General features: G+C 50.3%; 1 protein-coding gene across 1 annotated transcript; it reads right to left on the bottom strand.

The window, feature by feature from the left end:
• Positions 1–1,079: 1,079 nt before the first annotated feature.
• On the bottom strand, positions 1,080–22,220 carry C6H3orf70 (chromosome 6 C3orf70 homolog). The gene is made up of 2 exons (XM_063338240.1): positions 21,881–22,220; positions 1,080–4,293 (listed from the first exon to the last, which is right to left on the bottom strand). Exons 1-2 carry the CDS (start codon positions 22,053–22,055, stop codon positions 3,737–3,739), a joined length of 732 nt encoding a protein of 243 aa, XP_063194310.1. The 5' UTR covers positions 22,056–22,220; the 3' UTR covers positions 1,080–3,736.
• Between the last annotated feature and the right edge of the window lie 1,298 nt (positions 22,221–23,518).

Here is a 23,518-nt window from a genome sequence, read left to right as displayed (position 1 = left end):
GGGGGAGCGGGTCAGAGGGCTGCTGCTCTGGCGGTGCTGCTGGCTGCTGTTTTCTCGGTACAGCTGCCACTGAACTGGGGTGCATCTTGTTACTGTGGGTGAAGCACAAACCTCCCCGCTCACCTTGTTGTACCTACCTCGGGGGGCTCAGGGTGTGCAAAAAGGTGCTGCAGGCCCTTGGGGGCTGCGAGGGGGAGAGGATCTCTGTGATGGGTGTGACAGTCAGAGAGGTTTGTCACTACTAAGCTCCACTCACAGTTTTGCAATACCAAACTGGGCAGTGTCCCTTCCCAGCAGTACCTTTATCGCTCTATCACACAGCTGCAACCCGATAGCAGTGGTGTTTCTATACTGTCACCCGCAATGCTGCTCGTGAAACGCGCTCCAGATCCTGCCCTGACGCTGTGTGTCGCGTGTCTGGTGAATGCTCTCTCACCTCTTCCCCTGGTCGTTTTGTCCCTAGCGCTTGGGCCCGTTGGGGTACCATACCCACAGGGTCCCAGGAGGAACACGGCAGCGGGCGGGCGTTGCTCTCCATGCACACGGAACTAACGCGCAGAGCCGGGGGCTGTCCCTGTGGAGCTCACACTGGGTGGCAGGAATAGGGGGCAGCCCAGCTGGGGAGCAGTGCCAGCGCCGTGCACCCTGGGGGGCCCAGTGCACTCACCTTCTTCCCACTAGCATTAAGAACTACAAAACGGTGCCCCAGATGGATGCTTCCAGCCTGCGGCCACATGTGAACCTGGTCAGAGGTAAGTCAAGGGGCTACGGCCAGCTGAACGCGGCCAGACTTCAGCTCTTCCCCCCGCCGTCCTCCCCCCTGACTGGGGCAGCTCTCTTACAGGCGAGCGAGAACTGGGCTGTGAGGTTGCCCACCAGCCCCAGTACTTACCAGGTGCCCAAACCCAGGTGGGGCTGGGCCTGGTGCGCTCCACCTGGTTATTACATTTCTCTGCCTAGCACTGGGTGCGTGTTTCGGGTGCCTCCGTCTGAAGCCTGAAGGTAAGCGACCCTTCCTTTGCTGGAAATACCAGAATGTTTCACACTAGCACGGAAAACACGCAGTTAGGACAAGCAGAACTTATTTAGTTATTTAGTATTTTATTAAAGAGGAAATATACACGCCTCTTCCTGGCAGAGTGGAGCAACGAGCCCAGGGCACGTCTCTTACAGCACATCGACACCAGTGTTTGTGCAAAGAAAAGAAAGCACGTTCCTGTGAGGAGCGTGTTTCTGAACTGGGGCGCGTGATGGAGCACAGCGAGAACCCTGCCGCTGCGCTGGCTGCTGAAACGCCTTCCAGGACTAGCCCTGTCCCACCAGGCTGCTCCACTGACACTTTACGAGTACGACGGAAGGAAGAGGCAGCTTATTGTGCTTAAGACGTCTGAACAAATCCTGGGTAGGAGACACAGCTTGTGAATATTGCTAATTACTTACAGTTAAGAGAGAATGTATCCTGACGACAGTGATATGAACCTGCAAGCCCACAGGATCTTACGGTAAGCCTTGGTCATAAATACCCGACTGACCACCACTGCGCTCACAGCCGGAGGCGGCGGCTCCTGCTCGCTCGCAAGCAAGGTGAGCTCGTGCCAGGTCGGAGCGTCCCCGACGCCCCTGCCTGTGCTGGGTGCCCGCAGCGCGAGCGGGACAGGCCCCGCGGCCGCTCCTCCCTTGGCAGGATTCATCTGCCGGCCCGCCCCGGCCTCCCGGGAAGGAGAAGCCGCCCCTGGGAAGAAAGCTCAGGCAGGCCAGGCACAAGAGTGAGCTTTTCCAGCTCCCCGCTCAAGATTACAATTGAAGGATTAAATATGAATAAATGCTGTAGGTTTATACATAACGCTTCCCTCTACCTATGGAATGTGTCTGAATGGTCAAAAGACACTAAAAGGTTGTTAGAAACCTTAGTTAATCAAGAAAGACAACCCCGCCCTTAAAAAATAAATAAATCCTATTTAGTTTTACTACGGCCTTCGTTTAAATGCCCTCAGAAAACCAGAATATTTTCGGGTGCCTTGTGAGAATGTCGCTGTTCATGCAATGGCCCAAGTTCCTCATTTAACAAGCATTGCACTTTTTTTTGTAAGTCATCAAAACTATAAAACCTAGTATTTTTGTCTGAAAGTGTTAGTCTAAAAAGTACAGTATTACTTTATAACCATTTATGGTAAACTCCTAGCACACGCGCATGTGCACATACACACACTGTTGCCTAAACGTTTTCTAAAGATACTGATTACAAAGTGTATAAAATTAGTAATACATTGTCAGGATACAGTGAGAGAGATGAGCCATCCTATAACACGGACTATAATCTAGTGTCAAGCACTGAACTGTACACATTTATACAGTCTTGTATTCACCAAGGACTTCTGAAACGTAAACAGCAAATACACAAAGAAATTCAGTAATGCTGTTGAAAACACAGTTATTACTGACTCCAACTGATTCAAGCTGACTGAAATCTTCTGAGAATGACGTTTTTGTTTCCTCAAGCAGGGCTGAAACCAAACCACCAGCGAGACGGCTCGCTCTTACCAGCTGTGTGAGGACGCCCTCGCTCAGAAGCGGCTCTTGAACTGGGCGCAAAGGAGCGGGAGCCCAGGCCTCCTCTCTCCCCTAGAATGACCTTAGGCTGTATTTTAACAAGCACACGCGCTACCCAGCCCGTGGGCCACCTCCCCCGAGCACCTCCACGCTGTCCCCGAGCTCTGCCGACACAGTGGCGTGGCTGAGAAACTTTTTTTGTTTGTATTTTAAGTTTTGTTATTCTTCAGGCAAATGCAGGCCCCGAGGCCATTTGGTCCTGAGTGCGTGTGTCCGGCACCAAACAGCACAGGAGGAAGCAGCAGGCAAAGCCGAGGGCAGATCTTGTGTGTTTGGAGGTAGTCGCTTCCTTCGCCTAGCATCTTACACCCCAGCCTAGCGTGGTAGTGGTTGGACGGCCGCGCTCCATCTCTGCCTGCTCCCCCTCCTGCCGAGCTGCAAAAGCCACATCCCCATCCCGAGAGCCACGTAGAGAAAAGGGACCAGCTGGATCCAAGCAACTGAGCCCCCTCCGGAACAACGGGTTGCCTTCTCAGGAGATTTCAGAGCCTGACCTAACTCAGCAGATGCTCGGTGCATAGCCTGGAGAAAAGTTGGAGGCACTTTGTGCATTCTCTAGCCTGCCATACCAACCCGCTGGAAGAGCGGTGCCAACAGCCTTCGAGAAGGGTCGCACCAGCACTAGAGAAAGGGATGGACAACGCGCAAGGACAGACAGAGACGGAAAGAGCCTCTTGTCGCCGCACCTTGTGTAGCTGTTTGAGAAAGAATAAGGGCAACTTGGTTTTGCTGCTCGCAGGCGTGCTGCACCAGCTCACCCTCTGTGCTTTGAAGGCCCACTGCAACCATCCCGACAGATGGAAACATCTCGAGTGGCACATCCTTTTGTGAGAAGTAGTATATGATGTGACCAAGAAAAGGGCCTATTTCAGCTATAAAAGTCTTCAGATTTATCACTACCTTACGTGCAGACGTGAGAGATCTGATCAGGCTGAGAACATGTTAAAACTGCTCAGGCTGCTGCTAGTTCACCAATATGCGAGTCCCGTGACCGCACTCCCATGAGGAATCTGAAATATCAAGTGCACTGGAAAAAAGGGATTGTCAGAAAAAACAGAAAATATAAATACTACAAAAGCAACATTACTGAGTGGGAACTGGACTGATCTGATACCAACTTTTCGGATCACACAGTGGTTTCTATAGTCTCAATCACTTCCATTTCGCACTGCGAAGGTGACAAGAGCGGGCATTCGTCTGGTTCCCAGCTGCTGTCGGGGCTGTAATCTTCTTCTGAACTCAGCTCAGCCACCCCCTCTGTGTCCTCGTCACACGACTCCACGTAGTGAACCCCCACCGCATTGATCCCGGAGTCCTCAGAGCTGGAAGGGGACGAGCAGTGATCTGTTTTTGGTGTATTGCTCTCTTTTGTGATTAAGGCATTGCGAACAGGGACTTCCTCGGGCTTTATCTTGTGGGGCACGGGGGGAGGCTGCCTCTGTACGTAGCACATCTTCCCGTTGATGCATTTCACGCGGTAATTGTCAATGAAGAGGTCCGCGATTGTGCAGAACTGCGGGGAGTCGGGGGGCAGAGGGGGCTGGAAGACAGGCGCAAACTTCAAAAAGTGTTCGGTGAGCGAAACGGAGATCTGGATGGTGTTTGTAGACTCCCGGGGGCGAACGGGTATTTCGGTGCTGGGAAGCTGCTCGACGGGTGTCATGGGCTGATAGACATATTTACCTGTGGGAAAAACAGAAAAGCAGCATTTAAAGATCGTTATCTTTAAGTTAGAACCAAACAGATGAAAAGATGAAGCTTCCCCTTGGCCTTCAATAACCACCAAGGGTTCCGTGCCGTCAGCAGCCGCGCTGTTTCCAGTGGCCTCAAGGTGTTCAGTCCTCTCCTGGAACGGCTTCTCTGACACGTAATACTGCAGGTAAGCATAACCTTCCCTGCCCCTGCTTCGAAGGCATCTGTAGGATGTCACTAACTCTAGAACATTAACTCCAGGGGCACAACTCCATAGCTAAGCAGCAGGACACACAGTGAGTCTGCCTGCACCCCCTCCTAGGGGGAAGAAAACTGAAAAGATGCTCAGAGACTTTTTTTTCACTGAAAACCGAGCGGTTCTAGCTTACACTTTTGCTACAACGATCTAAATTTTATTATATTATTGTTGTTATTTCAAATGACAATGAGTCCCTGCATGCGCTTCCATGTGCTTTTTTTCTGGGGACTAAATCATGTTCTTCTGTATTATAAACCAGAGATTCATACATGGCTGCAATTAGAATTTTAAGGCGGAAAATAAAGGAATTCCCAAGCCATAGAAATGCTTTTGGTATCTTGATTATCTGGTTAAGTAGTAAGAAAATAGGATTATGTTGGTTATATAGCGCTTGAACTGAAAATCTTTACTAAAAGAAAGAAATAAAAGAGCAGAAAATCAGTACTTTGTTAGGAAAAGCTGAGAAACCCGAGGCTATGCCTAAGACCGTAAAGTGCTGCGTTTTATTTGCATGAAGCCTCTGAAAGATTCATGTCTCCCTAGGGGTTCATGTGCTACGAAAGCACAAATTTCCAGAAGACTTGCGAGTAGCTGAGCTCTCGGAAGAGTTTTGATGCCCGAGCTGCAAATACTGCTTGGCAAAGGCAGAAAAGGTATCAAAGCACCGAAGGACCGTTTTGATGCTTGAAGCTCTCCAGGTAAGGAGCAGAAAGCCACCAAAGTCTCGCCGCACTAACGAATGCGGCTGTGCTGCGATGAGATCTGCCACACGCTTTTGTCTCTGTGGCTCAGAGGTAGGTGCAGCTCTTCTCCCCCAGACTGCCTCTTCCTTTGGAAAATTGGGGTAGTGTTTGCATTTCTGCTCAGGGAGGCTGAGCGTGGCCCGGGACAGGAAAAGGAGAGAAAGGCTTTCCTCTCCGCAAGGACTCGCCCCCGGCACTGTGCCTCTGTGCAGTAAAAAAATCCCATCCTCAGCCCGGGAATCCTTCCCAGCCGTGGGAAGGGCTCTGACTGCAACAAGTTCCCAGCCAGCGTGGCAGTCGGTGTCCCAGCCGCCTGTTGAAAGCCCTGGCAATGGGACGGGCTGAGAGATCCCAACTCTTGGCTGCAGCAGCCCCCGGGGCGCTGAGGGGCTCTGCCAGGGCCCACGCGCAGGCTGAGCTTTGCCAGCCCAGCTCCAGTGTGTCACCAGGGGAAACCTCGAGCGCTGGGGAAGGCTCTTCCCGTCCCTGCTGCGCTGTCGCTATTGGAAGGGAAAAACGGCTCCTGTGAAAGTCGGCTGCACTCCTCTGCTGGGACTTCAAACCCCATCACCGGCGGACGGGGAGAAGAGAGGAAACGCCATGAAGAGCGGGGAGCTGAGAGGAGAGCTTGGGGAGCACCGGAGCGTGGGAGAGGCACGAGGCGAGCCCAGCAGACAGAGAGCAGGCTCAGAGGAACGAGCACCAGCCCCGCAGAAGAGAAAAGCCCACCCCTGTCACGCCATGGGAGAGAACAGGCTGAGAGCAACGAGACGGCGGCAGTGGGTGGGCAGGGGAAAAGAACATTTTGTGACTAGATCTGACCAGCTTCCCCTCAGATACCTCATCAAGCACTTTTTTCATACTATCTGTGGAATAATTGTTAACAGAGCCACTGCAAAAGCTCAGTGAAAATAAAACAGGCTTTTTCCCCTCCTGTTTGATTATGGCTGGATGGCAGAAAATACAAAGCCATCCTCTCCACTTGCCATCTCTTTAATGTACCATGGTCTCGTTTCTAAACTTGCTGTGACTCAGAGGAATGAAGCACCAGCATCAAACAACCGAACACTTGAACCAGAGAGCTCCTGCTCCTCCGGCGCCCCTTGGAGCAGCAGCACAGACATTTCAGCTCCGGCAGTCACTGAGGGATGGGGTCCCGGGCATTTTTCCAGTCTTGCTGACACACCTTCTCTGGGGAGCTCTCCGGGCAGACGTTCCCTTCACGACCTGCTCCAACAGCAGCAGCAGCCCACGCCTTCCTGCCAGGCGCTGGTCTTCCCAAATCCTTCTTTCAAATTAGCAAACATTAAATATGCTACTGTCTTGTGAAGCAACACAATCAGATGACCAATTAGCATGCTGCTGGTTGGAACAGCGGCTGATAAAATTCAGCTCACGGAAACTGAAATGCAGGCTGCATCAACCCGCCCTTGCCTGAAACCCCAACGCTGGGTTTATTCATGTATTTGGGGTGTTTCTGTGGGGGCTCCTATTCTGTTCCATTGACAACCAACAATAAAAACCAGATACTAGTGAAAAAAAATGTTCCCAACTCTTATTTGGTGCCACCTCTAGTTGAAGTGTCTCCAAGGAAGGCCCTGGTGAAGGTTTTAACGTGATCAAGAAAAAAAGGTGTCTGCACAACAGGACTGTATTTTTCCACTTAAAATAGCCAAGCAGGTGCTGGCAGAAGGCTGGGGGACGTTGGGAGAAGAAAGCAGGGGATTTAAGCCAAGGTAGCTTACGGGGTGGACACTGAATGATGGATCTTTGATTCATCAGTTTGATTCCTTTTTTCTTTTCCCCCCTGAAACAAGCGGCGGCAGGGGGAGATGAGGTGTTACGTGGGAGCTCCGCTGGTTGTTTTACCCTTGCAGCAGCATGTGGTAATTCTCTGCGTGTTTCAGAACTGCCCTGCTGGCACTAATTTCAGGGCAGAAGAAAACAGCGGCTATTCTGTTAACAGAGGATTTCAGATCCCCGTTTGTCTGACCTTACAGCGGCTGAAAGCGTTTCCTCACGTTCCAAGGACAAGCCTCTGCCAGGGTAAAGCAGGAATCGCCTGGAAAAAAGAGGATTTTCTACATGAACTGATTTCTACATTTCTGTAGAATTCTGGTGCAGGATTGTTGAGTTACTGCTAGTTGTAGGGCCAAGTTTGCTTATTTTAGACAGATTAAACTTCTGTTTTAAAACACGACCAAGTCCCTCTTTAAAGGGTGCTGGGTGCTCACGGCTGGGACTGTCACACTGGATCACAGACAAAGCTGTAGTTACAGCCTCAGTCACAACTCCTTACCCTACATAACGCGTGTAAATGCATCAGCCGTGACGCATCCTATGAAAAATAAATGCAGAAATTTAAAAAGAAAATCACCCTCCACCCCTGCAGCTTGCAGGACGGGCAGGGATGGCTTTTTCACCGAAAATTATCCCAAAAGCACAAGTCCCCGAGTTCTCTTACAATACATCTTGGTCCCGCTGAAATAAACAGCAATATTTTTGCTGGCTTTAAACAGCTGGCAAAAGTCTATGATAAAATAGTATTTTGAGCACCTATTCCGATACATTCCTTTTAATACGCTAGCGCGAAATTTATTGCCTATTTATTCCCACCAAGTCAGTTGAAGAACTCTGTGATTGAGCTGCGCTGATGAACGCTCCCGTAAATTACAGTGTTTTACACAAATACAGATGCCAGACGAGACACTGCATCGCAAGTTTGTTTCCTGGGTCACTTGCCACCACTGCCTACGCGGAAGACGGTAATTTGGTGAAGAAAAAATACTGCACATGTCAAAAAATCAAACTCGACATCCTATGAAAAGCAGTTTGCTGCATTTGCAGAAGTTTGGGAAGCTCTCGAGCACTGTAATAGCTGCTCTGAAGAAGCGTCGCAGCTCTGGCTCTGCAGTTCCACCATCACAGCAAAAGGGCTTCGGGGAAACAGGAGCCTGTTCTTCTCCTGGGTGTTTAACGGGGAATGCGTGAAACTAGGTGCTACCAAAATTATTTTCATGATAAGTCACAGTTATCCGTGTCAGCCATATGCTAACAGATGATAATGGTGAAATGCGAGACAAGGAGAGACTTCAGAAGGTGGTACGTAGGCTACGCTCGACCAGTTGTCACAATCCAAAGCCGGCACCAGTACCTACACCTGCTGCCGCTGCACGCTGGCAAAGCGTTCCCCTCCCCGGACACTGCGCCTCTTTGTCCGACCCCAGTCGCACCGTGACAGCGGCCTGTGCGCAACTAAAAAGGACTGATTGTTTTTCCACGTCTCCGTTATTCAACTGATCCTCCTGAAAGCCAAAAATCGAATCCCCCCCCAGAGAATTAGCCGATACCCAAAATGACTCTTCCAAATGCGTCCCAGGAGGTACGTACTGGGCAGTGCTCATCTCCCTGCTTTTCTGTTCACAGAAATAGGATTTTTATTGCCAAATCAGATGGATGCTGCTCACCAGAGCCTTGGCTCCGCGCCTCCACTGCCACCTGCCAGCAGGTTAAGGCAGAATCCAGCAGAGCAGTGAGCTCTATCGTCACCTGCAGATCTCGAGCAAACTCATGCAACTTGGAAAATATTTTATCCCCAAAAGTAGATGCGTGCTTCCATTTAATATAGATATAGAGTCTATTTGTGCATTGATTACCAGAACTATGTGGTTGATTGATTGGAAGCTGTATTATAGTGCCTCCTGCTTACAAAGAACAAACACAAGCCTTTCGAAGCGAGCCGCGAGGTCATTGCTTTCTGATTTTTTGCTAATTGAGCAGTCTGCATGCATCCTCACCAAACAGACACAGCAGCAATTTCCGTGGCTAATACAAAATAACTTAACCATGAAATAAGCAGAGGTGCTGCTTAAACATTTTATTCTCTGCTTCCCTTCGTCCCAGCATTCTAGTTTACCTCTGACACTCATTAATGTGCTTGGCATATTAAAAAAAAAGAATAAATCCGTCTTTCAGCCGTGAGGTTTCTCATAATAAATTCCCCAGTTTTGCCCTCTCAGAATGCCACCTTGAAGGATTTTTTTCCTGATAAACAACACCACGAATTGCAATGCACTTCAGAAAATACTAAAAGATTGCTGTGAATCTTACAAGTCTAAGTCAGCGACACGTACTGTGTATATTTGTTTGCATGCAAGACATTTAGACACCTTTTAACTGACCCATAAAAGCTTTTTTCCTGTGTATTCTTTCCCCTGCAGCTGCTTGGGCAAAGATTTCTGCACCCTCCAATCCACTCTTATCTACTCTCCAAAAACTGGCAGGGTTAACGAAGGCCTGCTGACCGTACGGTATTTAATGTAACATGGCTCGATTTAACCTGCGCAGCTCCGGAACCGCTTCTTCCACATCTCTCTGCATGGGGAAACCTTGGAGATCGGCTTCTCAAGCACTGGCTTTCTTCTTCACAAGAGATGGAGGACTACCAAGTGTTCTTCCAGGGGGACTTGTTTCATATCGTGCCAGTGTGGCAGGAGAGACAAGTCTGTCTCTCTAGGAAGAGCTGACTGGATGCACGCCCCTCAGACGTTTAAATGAAGTTGTCTTGCAGGTGATGACAGCTACAAGCTGGAGTAGCGTGTTGCTGCCTGGATTGGCACAGTAGCCCAAGGACAACGTACAAACTGTCAAACACCCAGCTGGTTCTCCAGGATCCCCGGGGTGGTGGGTGGCACCGGTGCCAGACAGCTCTGCCCGCCCTTGGCCCCAGCCTGGGCCCGGTAAGGAACCGGGTATCATTTCACCACTGACAAAGCAGAAAGTTGGGGCAGACAGGGGGGTTTCCTCCTTTACAGACTGAAGCAAAGGTTGCAGCCCACAGCCTGGAGATGAGTACTGAAGGGCACTCAGCACGCTAAGCCCGCTCAAGGTACCCACCACACCTTTTCCACCACCACCCCCCTCCCCCCGCCCCCCGAAACATTCAGCAGAGTAGAAGGGTCATCTCACCACCTCATGGGGATGCTGCCTTCCAGCCCCACAGGCTGCAACAGCGGACAAAATGACCACCTCTGGCCTGCCTCCTTCTGCCTCTCTCCAGCTGTACACACAGCTTGGACAACAAACCTTTGCAAACAAAGACTGCCCTAACCATAAATATTCACCAAGGACTGTAATAGCTTCAAATTACACTTTGTTTACAGCACAGTAATAGCTTTTCCAGAGGGGCGAGAGCAAATGGAAGGAGAAACCCGGAGCACAATTGCAGATGGCACATGTAAAACAAAAACCCTGCTAACCCAGTTTCTATTTCTTTGTATCGTATGGAATAGCCTTCATGTCGTATCTAGCAAAACATTATGGGCTGTGTTGGGAATGTGAGACGTGGAATAAGCCACCAGAGGAAAAGAAAAATATATCAGGACACTGAAGCACCGTCAGGTTTACGGTAAAAGCTCAAGTAAAGCTGAACTGTGACACTGGTGGTTATAATGAAGAATAACTAAAATGCTTGTCGATGCTGAAGGAGCCTCAGAGCTAAAGATACGCAGCACCTTAATGCAAGTGCTACTTTCACCCTGCGCTTTTCCGAACAACAAACACTGCGATTGTTCAAACAGATTTCTAGTGCGTGGAACGCAAACAGAGCACCCTGCACATTTCCAGTACTTGTGGCAGAGCTAGAAGGCACCGTAAGGGATCACAACAGAGACTCCGAGGACAGAAGGCAGCTCCGCAAAGGACCACAAGTCACCCCACCACCACCACCATAAAAGAAAAAGAAGTCGTGCAACAGGACTTCAGCAGTCTGGAAATAGAGCAGGAAGCACGAGCAGGCTCTGACCTACCCAAAGCGTATCGTTACAGAGCCTTCTCACAGAAGCACCTACGCCAGAGCACTAACACATCCGTCCCATTCCCGACCTCATCCAAGCACGGAACAGAGCCAGTCTAGCAGTGTTTCTACAGTGGCTCCCCCGGCAGCGATTTTGTACAGCTGCCAAGTCTCCTCTCATGTGAAGGAGAGGTGTTCCCTCTCATTGCTGTATAGCCGAGACAGCTGTGACAGCCCTTGACGTGATGAGCCATAAGCTTTTCACAGGAAACCAAGAGAGAGAGGGGTAAAAAAAAAAATCAGAAAGTTTTTCTTCACCAAATTTGTATTTTAATGCCCTTTTGTCTTGATTTGTTTTAAATACAAAAAGGGCCACGATGCTACATGCTGTGAGCTGTTGAAGCCTTTCGGGGTTTTCTGTGCACGTCTGCTTAAAGCAGGTAACTCTTAAATGCAAACAGACCCTGGAGCTTCCTTCTATATCATCCCTGCTCTTTCCTCTCATTTCTTACATGGATTTACCAGACTTACAGAAAGAACAACCCTGGAGGCTTGAGAAGTGTTTCGGGCAGCCATAAACCCTCCGAAAGGGGCCATATTTACCTACTAACCATTGTAAAGGAACAGAGTATTGCCACCCAAAAAAGCACGGAACGACACTGCACACCACACGTGCGTTCTGAAGTGCTGGGCTGTGACAACGCCACCCCCCAGCCCCCCGCGGTGCAGGTGGGGAAGGCGCAGCAGGCAGCCGCGGGTGCCTCCGCCAGCACGGCTCACCAAGAGCACGGCAGCCAAGCGCTGGCCATCACAACCTGAGCTCTCAACCCACGGGCCTTTGCCTTCCAACATCCCTTTGCAAAGCTTCCCCCAACGGGGAGAACAGCCGCTCTTTGCACGTTTCCCTGAAAAATTTCGTCCCCAACTTACACTAGATATTTTTTAAATTCAGTAGAGAAGACAGCAAAAAAAACCCCTACTGGCTTAGTGCTAAATATTTATTCTACAAAACCATCCCTGTGCACCATCTGCTCAAGCTTCGGCATCCCATCCTTTTCATGCAGACCGTCAGTGTGCTGATATGGTAACAAAGAAGGATAAGCACAGATCAGTGCCAGAAGGTACCTAGAAAATGAAGGCATTTCCTGGTCTAGAGAAACCACAGAAAGTAGAGAGATGAGTTACGGTCCTCTTCCAGGTGCGTAGTACATGCTGCAGAGGGGCAGCCGTGAGCCCCCGTGTGCCATGCGAATGTTTTCTTGTGAATTCTCAGACAAACAGAACGGCTCACGGGTTCTTCAATGGAAAGACCCCTGCGAAGGGCTGTACTGTGCAAATGAGACCCGCGCTCTGTACCCACAGGAGACAGCCTGGACGGACGGCTGAGGCGGGAGGTTGGATTTTGTAGCTTGGAACAGCCACCTCTTTGCTGCTACAGCCTGTTCTCCTGGCGGGCTGACAGGAGAAACAATGGCGCACGCGACGTGCCGTACCTGTGCTGCTGCCTTCCTGTGTCAGAGAACCGGGGCTCCCGCTGACACGTCATCTGTGCGGTGGTCTTACCAGAGCGCGAGCCTTCTGGGCTCGACAAACAACCCATTCTTCAACTTCATTGCTGGGAACAGCATCCTCGTTATCAATACAGGCCAGTCTTGTAACTCTCGTCCTATTGCTTCTTCCGGTGCCTATTTACGCACGTTTCCATTCATACTTCATTTTAAACCAATCTTTGTATTTCTATTACAAGCCTCCACCAAACCCATTTCGGGAGAATTAAAAGGACCACTTTCCCAGCTTAAGCCCAGAATACATCACCGCATGGAGCTGGTGTGTGCAGGTATGGGTGCCAGCCCTTCCCGCGGAGGAAAGTGGGATCCAGCGATGCTCTGCGTGAAAAAATAGAAGACCAAGTGCCACCCTCGGAGGCGGAGGAGGTGAGCTGTGTCACTGGGGGAAATGGCTCAGAGCAGCTGGACGATGCAGGAGGGAGCAAACCCAGCACTTGCTGCTGCGGCAGGGTGAGCGAACGCTGGCAGAGCGGTAAAAGCATCACCCTCAGCTTCACACCAAGAGGGCCAAGATCTCACGGCACCAGCTGGGGAATGCTAAAATCCAGTGGCCCAGGGTAGGAAAAACAAAGAAAAAGGTGAGTGGCTCCTCTTGCCTGCCCTGCCTACAGACAGGCTAATTCTGGTGGACGGCAGAAGACTCCCAGAGCTGATCCGTCCACCCTGACACAACTGATGGTGTCCAAGCCCTTCACCAGGGACAGGAGCCACTTGTGAGTGAGTGCAAACCCCTGGAATGCGGCTCGGGATAAGCAAAGAACTCAAATCTAAACACCACAGGCAGCTACACAGCACGAGGCACGAGGCAGGCGAGCACCCTGGCCGAAAGGGCTGCAGGTGTGCTCCAGCACCGGGCAGCGAGAGGGACGCCCGCAGAGCATCCTCTCGCCGGGCACAGCAGGGCACAGGTTTGGGGGCTGGGGACAAGCACACGAGCAATACAAGCAGTTTGGCGAGCACGCGTGTGGGCTCTCAAGCTCTGCATGACAGCAAGAATACAAATGCCCGCCTCTTGTTGAAATTGTTTTACAACATAGGTTATATATAAATTCCAACTGTTACATTGCCTAAATTAAAGTATGGGTATATTAAAAACAAGGTATAGTTGCCAAGCAATCAGATTTTACTTTCCCAGTAGTTTTTTGACTTCCATCTATGTGACTATACTGAACTATTGGCAGAAACATCTCCAAATTGCATCAGCTGCACTTCTTGAATTCTGTGATCAGTCACTACGTAAAAATTGATTAGTGGAAGAATCAAAGCCATTATGAAAACATACTCTGTATCTTGTGGACCGATAAATTCATGAGGGTGCTGGAATGAAAACCATACCACACTAAACCAGGGTCACTTTATATGCAGAGAGAGAAAAAACATATATATACGCACAGAGAGAGATATACACACATATGCACACTACCTGGAATCCAATCTACTGTCAACCAGCTTTTTACATTCGTATAAGCTTGTGCCATCCATCAACAGCTAAGCCCACACTGTCAGAGCTACCGTTCTGGAACATCTTACAATGTTTGTGAGTAAAACATTTTGCTTTTTGTCCCTTATAGAAACAAAAATTTCTGGTATAGCCTTATTATCGTGCAGAACTAAGTTACCAAGGCTCGAAGTGAGTCATGAAGCGTAAGGCAGCGTTGGTTAAATTGAGAGCCATTACATAAAGACATCCCCAGGATGTCCGTTCTCTACAAGCCCAGCTCTGCTGGTTGCATCCACACGAGCAGTGACAAAACATATTCTTGATGAGTACACAGGTGCTGCCAGGAAATCTGAGGTCCTGTGCCAAGTGCCTGGAAGTCCTCTTCAGTGCTTCCAGCAAACTAAATTCCACACAGTCAGCTCTGCAGACCTGCAGGATGGAAACCATGAAGACGACAATCTCGTGACTCAGTTTGTCTCATAGGGCAATGCAAGGATACGACCACGGGCTGCAGTCTGAGACGCACGAAACATCCATCAGCAACCACAAGGGTAAGGATAATGTGTCAGCAGGCACTGCAGTCGCGCTTTTGCATTTAGGCACTCAGAGTAAGCACACTTGCAGATTCAAGCTGGCAAACAGATCTCCTCACCTGCAGAGTCCAGGAAGGAAGCCGCACGCTTGCCACAGGCCCTGTACTCCGGTACAAATTTTATTTCTGAGCTGTTACTCCGCAGTGAGAAACGCGCCTGACGCCTTTTACCAGAACCAAGACCTCTGAGCAGGAGCAGGAGCAGGGGCTCCTCCACCACAAAGATGTTCAGAATGTCCTGAATTCACAGAAACCGCACCCGCTGAGGGGACGCAATGTTAATGAACTTTTCCTTCGGAAGTACTTGTTTCCGGTAGGAAACACCCACAGGCTCCTCATTTCAGGCTGGTCCAGAGCAGGCTTCAGGAAAACAGCTGGTTAACCCTTCAGGCGGCTACAGAGGAGAGGTGTCATTAATCTGCAACTCGCGGAGGCTCTTACCATCAGGTCATGGCGTTTTGGGCAAGCAGATATAATTCTTTGTGAATCACGCTCCTCAGCTGGACAGACAGATTAAAAAACGCAGCCTCATGCACGACAAACAAGAGTTTTTGGCTGGCAGAAAGCATTTTAGTACACAAGGCCCCTTTTTGTCAGGGTTTTTGGAACAAGGAAGTGCAGTGATTTCTATTCAATCCTGTATGAGGCACAGAAGAGTTAGTCCTACAAGATGTACTAACAGCAAGTAACTTAAATTCCAAGATTTTCCTGTGGTCTATTCCTGTTAAGTGACATCAAGGGTTTTACTAATAATAATAATAGTAGTAGTAATAATAATAATAGAACACGCACGTCTCTAAACATAACATAACTGATTATAGTAGGGATTTCAAAATGCATGCCAGCAGGTTCTTTCAAAGGCGCTGATGTTCCCACAGGGTACGATGAATCTACACCTGTGGGTTCTCCTTCTGAGACACAGCATCAACAGTACATTCATACTGTGATTTGCGGATTATAAGTAAACCCAGAGCAACAAAACGCAATCCAGGTCCAGAATGGTGCGCCCATAAAAACTGGCAGATAAGTGTTTTCCCTCAGAGTTACACTTCAGAATACGTGAAGCTAACATTCTTTCCTTCGTTGTGTACAGCTTAGTGAAATGAAGCTAGAATATCATAGCTCTTCAAAATACAGGTGTAAAGAAGATCTCGCACAGCCACAGGCAGCAAATCCTCCTTCAAAGTCTTTTCCCGTTACAAGCTGTAAAATCCACCTTTCTGCAGCCCTTGCCTGGTGCTCAGCGTAACACCTTGCTTGTGCACAAACGTTTTGTCCAGATACACGGCCTTAAACTGGATGGATGTTCAAATCCTTTTCACAGCAAAAGCAAATGAAAAATGCCCGTTTCTCTGAGGATCTGTCATCGCCCTCCCACCAAGGCGAGCCGTGTTCTCAGAGAACGCCCAGCCCCAGAGTTCCTAGCCCCACTGCTCCATCCCTGTTTTAGACAGACTTTTCCACAAAGAAAAATGTGTGAGCTACTCCAAATATTCAGTCTCAGAATTTAAAACATAAGCATGTCACAACTCCCTTTTCACATTTATCCATCAACTCAGTCATCAGGATGTACTTTTGCCCTGTGGAACAGCAGCGCTGGAACGCCGAGTCGCCGTCACTACTGCCAGACTGGCTACTTCCAGTAAGCTCCAGTCTGTGCCACCTTTTGCAGACAGAGATACACGTAAAGCACTGGTACACTACGAAGAGACCTTTGGCTCTCTCCTGGATGCGTCAAAGAGTTTCGTAGCCACCAAAAACCAACACAAAGAAACACCACCGGAACAAAAGCAAGGCTTTTGGAGATCTACAATGGACGCAATGCTGCAGAGCAGCCCAGCGCCTATTTTAGGATCCCCTCCGGGGCTGTAGCTGCTTCTCTAACATGGAGGGATCAACAGAAGCTGGCTGGCAGGCAGACACAACTCCTCTTTAGACCCCCAAGCCCCGTCACAGTGCACTTGAATACCTCCAATAGCCATTTTAGCTCACTTACCAATGCTCTGTTACAGGAAGGAAATGCTGCCTTGCTGATTCCCCGCTTACGGTTCCCACAGGCAGACTGGGGTCTGAATAATTACACGGGCTTCAAAGATTGTCAGAGCCCCTGCCGATAGCTTCTGTCGCTCGAGAGGTGGGAGAGACACCACGGAAACGCTACTTGTGTGCACAGAGCTGCTTATATGCTGCACACATCACTACGTAGCAGGGGAAAATACCAGCACCTGGCGCGTGGGGCCAGGGTGTGTACGCTGCCAGAGGACAGGCAGGAGATGCGATGTGACAGGCAACACCACATCTTTCCCTCTGGAAGAGGTGTAACGAAGGCTGGCCTCGACAGAGAGCTTTCAGCACTTCTGTGGGACAGAAAACGATGGGTTTTATTTAAAAAGGTTATAAAATAAAAGCACTGGTATTTCAAGTAGAGACGAATGTAAGAAACAAATATCTGCTCAGAGTGCACACAGGTGCAGTGACTGTGCTGATTTGCTTCATTCCCTGGCAGCAGCTGTGGGAGATGGATAATCACCTCTCACCGCCCAAGCACACAGCGGAGACCGACAGCAGACCCACACCTCCGCTGGCTGGTCCACCTCTGAGGGACCTGCAGACGCCTGGGAAACAGACACAATGAGGAAGCGACGGGGCTTGCTCTGAGACCGAAGAGAAATCCTGGTCTCCCTATTCGGCGGGCAGATGAACAAGAAACATAAATATACTCTGATTCTGCGTCCCCAGAATATGCTCTGGCACAGAGATCAGAGAAGCCCTTCTCCCCAAAACCACGTGCCCTTTGTGGCGTGCCACCCATCACATAAACCCATTTTCTCCTCTTGGCTGAGGAATGACAGTTCCTTGGGTTTCTTGCCAAGCCCTGACCTCACGCAGAAACTGCCAGGTCTGGATGCAAACTTGGGGCGTAACAGTCCCATAATTACGTGATGCACACCAGGGAGCAGGAAGCTATTTCAAGGCACACCTGCAAACGTTATACACCACTTAGCAAAACGCAAGGGCGGAGGAGCATTTGTATTTGTAAAAACCTATACTGCCACCATTCTTTTTACACGTCTGAGCCTAGCAACTGTTCTCCCTTTCTGACCACCCAAAGGAAACCTCACAGCTTTCACCCATGCTCCGCTTGTTTTCCTGTAAATCGTACAAACAGCTGAATCTCGCCAAAGTGGTGGAACTGAAATTTATTTGCCGCATTTATTTTTCAGCATAAGATACACAGGAGGCTTTAAGTAACTAAAAGCCTGCTTTTTTGATGCTGAACCAAGGCAAAAAAAAACCAACGCAACAAACACCACAGAAAGGCTAATACAAGGTAGCACAATTACTCTCTATTGATACAACTGCTGTGAAACGAGTATTGTGGAACCATTATTTGTAACGTGTTTTTGACAACTGCAACGTAACATACTGAGAGTTTTGCAAGGTGTTTAACATAACGGCAGGTATTCAGATTAAAACATGAACACAGTTGCAACAGAATACCCTATTTTTGCCTTGTCCAGGGATGAAGCCAAACTTGTAATGGTATCAAGGGTGATGCTTTCTCTGGTGAGCTAATTCCTAGGAAGTAAAATTAGCAAAACACAAAGTCCTGCTGTCAGGAGAGATGTAACCCCAAGGGTCTGATCCCTTCTGGCAGAGGCAGGTACCACCGCGCAGCCAGCAGCCTCACAGGCAGCACCAGTGCAAATCGGAGCCGCAGCAGAAACCCAGAGGTGAGGAAAGGAAGGCGAGCACCTCGCTGCAGACCCGCCGCTGGCGCACATTTTCTCTGATCAAAAGCTGATCTGAGTAATTTCAGGCTCTTGACCTGCATCTAATAAACAGAATCCCACACGGCTGTCGGGGGGGGAAGGCGAACAGGGGGCCGTCACCCTGGCAAGTGGAACGCACTGAGAGGGCGCAGTGCAAGCAAGAGAAACGTGCAGCAGGACAAACGTAGGGGTTGAAGTCAAAACACCTCTTCGGTCAACACCTTCTTCCCTGCAGGGAAGAGGACACCGAAGGTTTGAGCCCTCCTCCCGCTTCCCCTCGGAGGCAGGAGTCGGCAGGCGCATGGATGCCTGGCAGCACACGGGGAAGGGTGCTGTAGGCATCTACTGCAGCAGGACACGAGGTGCTGCCTGCCAGCCCGGACCCTGGATGCCCACGGAGCCAGGCGTCTCCAGTGACACCCAGTGCCCTGCCACCCCTCCCACCTGCAGCTTCTCCAATCCCACCGGTGCTGCACATTTTGGGTGCGCTTGCTTATGGAAGTTTTAGTTGGGTTCAGAGCTTCCCCAGGCACAGGGGCACATTAGAGAACCACCTCCCATCTCACAGGGAAATCTGCCCCCCCCCCACGCTGGAAACAGACTGAAAATGACCCGAGATAAACCCCCGGGGTTAGACACAGAAGTCATACAGATACCCACAGCACTTGAGGTTCTCAGAGCCGTTTGGATACACTAAACAGTCTCTGGGATCTCGCCTGCCAGCTATTATTGCCATTTCACGGACAGGGAAGCATCGGAGGTAAAGGGAGCGCTTAAAGTACCGCTCACTTCACAACGTGCCAACAAAAATGGCTTTGAGGAATTCAGACTAGGTTCTTTCTCAATTATTCTTTCTACAGCCAAGTGGCTCTGCAACACAGAATTGCTTCTGTCACTAAGTAAGCAGATGTGATCCTGAATACACATGAGGAGACAATCTACTCATTGTAGCGGTGGTGAGTTTTTGTCATTTTTCAGTGTAAGTGCACTTTAACTGAGTTGACATTCTCCAGGACCTTGGACGCTGATGGAAAATAATACTTCAAAGGCCATTTTAATTGATGTAGAGCTTCCTGTACCCCAATACAGCTCTTAAGAGCCACAGAAAACCACTTTCAAGAACCCTCTGAGGATCCCCAAGTCAGTACTACAGCACTGCGTTTACGGAAGATAACTGCCAACACCGTTTAATTACATCTCTGACCTCTATACAATTTTCCATTATAGGCCTCATTCTTACCCCTTTTAAGTCCCACTCAACTAATTCTGCAGGAGCAGGATACAAAGAGATCCTTAGCTCTGAAATTTGCATTAGGAAATAAGGGGGCAAGAAGGCAGAGCGCTTCTTCATGGCTTTCAGAAGATTAAACAAGAAAATGACGCATTTGACTTCATTCGTTTAAAAATCGTGGTTTCCTAGGGCAAATGTATCTCAAAGTTTCCTTAGCGATAAAGGAGGAATTAAGAAGAAAGTCTGTACTTCCGGCAAAAGCTATAATTATTTTTAAATCTTATGATTTCCAAGGATTGGATGGGATCTTGAGTGGTCCTTCCAAGAGGGAATCAGCTCCATGTATCTCCTAAGAGACACCAGTCTAAGCCTGCTTTGAAGGTCTTTGAGGACCACGATGCCTCACCTTCCCTTGCTTCATTTCCTAGTTAAAACGTTTTTGTAACATCCAAACCTAAACTTTCCTTGCCACAGGTGATAAGTGGTTATCTTCCAAGTCTGTGTAGAGAAAGACTAAAACACAGCTTTCTTTGCAAGGCTACCTTTACACTGTGCAAAGCTCATCTCCCTCCATCAATCTTTTACCACCGAAGCAACGCCTTTGCTTTTGCACCCCCTTGTAAATCATATTTTCTAAGCTGATCCCTGTGATCTCCTACAGAACCTCCCCAATTCTACAGCTTTTTAAAGTACAATGCTCAAAACCAAGCCCATCAGCCTGGTATCACCATTACTGAGCTGAAGAGAAGCAATTAAACTGCACGCTTGCAATGCCCCTGTTAATGCATCCCCAAGCGAAGGCTCGGGTTCTGGTTGTGGATTTTCTACCATAAAGGCCTCCTGCTGCTGACGCACGCTCAGTTTGCGATCTATCCCAATCCCCAGATCCTTCTCCACAATGACACTTTTCCAGGTGTTCCCAGCTCCCCATTTACTTCCCCTTCCCAGGATCATCCCCAACAGATCTCCAGTTTATTTATAAACACCAGTTTGGGCTCTCATCCTGTACTCCGGAGTCCTTATAAGCTTGTATATCTCGATGGCAACCACAAATAACTAAAACCAGAGAAATTTTGGAAAAGTAGCATATATCTAGGTCACAACTTGAGGGCCTTTTTGTCACCAATGAAATGCCAATGAGACATCCCTGTCCCTGTGCAGCAAGTGACTATGGCACCTTCTCACATAGCCAGTTATGCCACCACACAGAAAAAAACCTTTGTTCTGAACTGATTTCGGATGAACCCCAAACCAAAGCGAAATTCCTAGGAAGTGTATTTAATTCAAACAGAAGCCCTCTTCCAAACAAAAGGTGGCTTTTTAGGCAGGCCCTTTTCCCCATTCAGCAAAAATTTGCAAAAAAGCATGTGCGTGGGGGAATCCACGCAGGAGTTTAAATTACAAGGAGAGACAGAGACAGACTTAAAAGGGGAACGGGACGTCAGGAGTCAAGGGACACCTTCAGCAGCAGCCCTCACAGAGGAGTCCAACTTTAACCCCGACCATCCAGGGTTTAAGATCTCCGAAACGCAACACGACCTAAGCACACAGCTCCATCACCATTTCCCGACCTCATACCGACACGCTGTTTGAAAAGCCTGCTCTTCAGGGCTGTAGGCGATTAATTATTCATCCAACTATGTTTGGACATCCACAGTTCAGTCCCAGCCTCCATGATTACACACATCACTATCTTGAACATAGACATTAAAGTCGTCAAGCGCCTTTTCAACCGAGTTGGCTCAACGCTGGGTTTTGAAACAGCAACTATATATATACAGGCACCCTATATATCCTAAAGCACTTACTTCTCTACGCGGAAGACTGTAAACGGCGCGCCTGTAAAAAGAAAAGAATTAGAACCCAGGGCGAAGCGGCCGGTGACCGGTTCCTCCCAGTGGCGGAGCGCGAAGGGAGCTCGCCCCTCGGCCACCGCTCGCCTCCGGGGGGTGCGTGGAGGCCCTGAGGCAACTCTCCCGACCACCGCCGCCGCGCCCCCCCCCGCCCCGCCCCGCTCCGGCAGCAGCCCCCAAGTTCGGGGTCCCACCGGGGGACAGGGCAGCTCCGCCGGGGGAGAGCTCCTGCCGGCCGGCACCCGCCCGCCACCGGCCGGCCAGCGGCGGACCGCTGGGACCGCGAGGGCGGTTGGGACGGCTGGGGCTCGCTCGCTCACTCACAGTGGCACCATCCCAGGTGGCAGCACCAGTGGAGGCGGAAGCAGCGGCCGTGGCTGTGGGTGGCGCAGAGCGAGAGCCCGTCGCAGGGCTGGAAGTCGGGTCTGCCCGCGCAGCTGCGGGCCAGCGCCTGAGCCTCGTCCAGCTTCTCGCTCTTCGCCGCCGCCGCCCCGCTCATGGCGCCCGCCGCTCCGCCCGCAGCCCCCGCGCCGCAGCGGCCAGGAGGAGGAGGAGGAGGAGGAGGAGGAGGAGGAGGAGGAGGAAAGGGAGGAGGAGAAGGCGCCGAGCCGCAGCGGGGACCGCCCGCCCGCCCAGCGCCGCGGGGGCAGCGCCGCGGGCAGGGCCCGGCCGCCCGCCCCGCCGGCTCCTCCCCGCCGCTCCTGCGGCACCGCCCGCGGCCGGGCAGCGTCGGTCGCCCCGGCTCCAGGGCGGGCGGCCCTCGCGGGCTGTGTCGCGCTGGGAACGGCGGCTCTGGGCGCGCGGCAGCTGTCACAGAACGGTTGGCGTTGGAAGGGACCTTAACGGTCATCTCGTCCCAACCCCTCTGCCCTGGTGTCCTGGTTTGAGCGACGTGGGACTAATTTCTCTTCTAATGCCTGGGAAAACTGTGCTTTTAGAAGAACTCTAGCGTCTGAATTGGGGAAAATATTTACTTTATAGCCACCTATGGTATGCGGGTTTCAAGGTCTCAGTGTATTTGAGCCTTGCAGGGTGCGGGGATGAGGAGGAGCGAGACTTGGGCACCGGACAATGGGGTTATTTCATACCATGAATGTCACATCCAGTATAAATCAGAAAGTTTGCTGAGGAGTCTCTCTCTCTCCCTTGATGGCTGCAGTCCAGAGAACTCCTTGCCCAGGTGCCGGAGCCCTGAGCCCTTCCCTTCCTCCTGAAGCCACAGCGCTCGCAGTGTCCCATATTGGCTGGGTATAATCCTTGTGTATTTTATATTGGTATCGGGATCAATACTGGTTCCTTAGTGTTATTAATGTTAATTATCTAGTCTATTAAATCTGTTTATATTTCAACCTTAAGGTTTCCTTGTTTTTTCCCCAATTCCCCTTCCCAGGTGGGGAGGGGTCCTCAGGCGAGAGAACAGTTTTCTAAATGACAATAAATTGTTGTGGGTTCCTCAAACAATAACACCTGGGCAGGGACACCTCCCACCAGCGCAGGTTGCTCCCAGCCCCGTCCAACCTGTCCTTGAACCCCTCCAGGGATGGGGCAGCCACAGCTTCTCTGGGCAACCTGGGCCAGTGGCTCACCACCCATTATGAGATTTAACCAATTTTCAAAGGCATATTGTAGCCCGGGCAGCAACCAGCGCTGGCTAAGCCAGCCTGGCTGCCAGCAGGGATGAGCAGTGCCAGGATCTCTGGGGCCAGCCAGCTCCTGGAGCGTCCCCCTCTCGCCCCTGCCATGACAGGGAGTGAGGAGATCCTCGCTGCACCCCAATGGGCCTGATAAATGGGACACAGGCACCCTCACATGCGGACGGCAGCCTCAGAGGAGCATGAGGAGGCAAGCAGGCTCAATTATTAGCGATCGCTCCAAGTGTGTGGCTCTTAGCTATTTTATGAGACGGGGGGAACACAGATCGTCCCCGCAGTGCCAGAGTCAATGGAGCAGGAGACTGAGCTG

This window comes from Chroicocephalus ridibundus, chromosome 6 (assembly GCF_963924245.1).
Source record: "Chroicocephalus ridibundus chromosome 6, bChrRid1.1, whole genome shotgun sequence".
NCBI classification, from domain to species: domain Eukaryota; kingdom Metazoa; phylum Chordata; class Aves; order Charadriiformes; family Laridae; genus Chroicocephalus; species Chroicocephalus ridibundus.
Note: the sequence above shows the minus strand (reverse complement) of the source record. Positions and strands in the feature narration are given on the sequence as shown.

Excerpts from the sequence above, each read along its gene's own strand:
- C6H3orf70 (XM_063338240.1), bottom strand. The coding sequence starts at position 22,055 with ATGAGCGGGGCGGCGGCGGCGAAGAGCGAGAAGCTGGACGAGGCTCAG. Across the intron at positions 4,294-21,880 it reads CCACCTGGGATGGTGCCACT|GTAAATATGTCTATCAGCCC; the intron begins GTGAGTGAGCGA and ends TTTTTCCCACAG.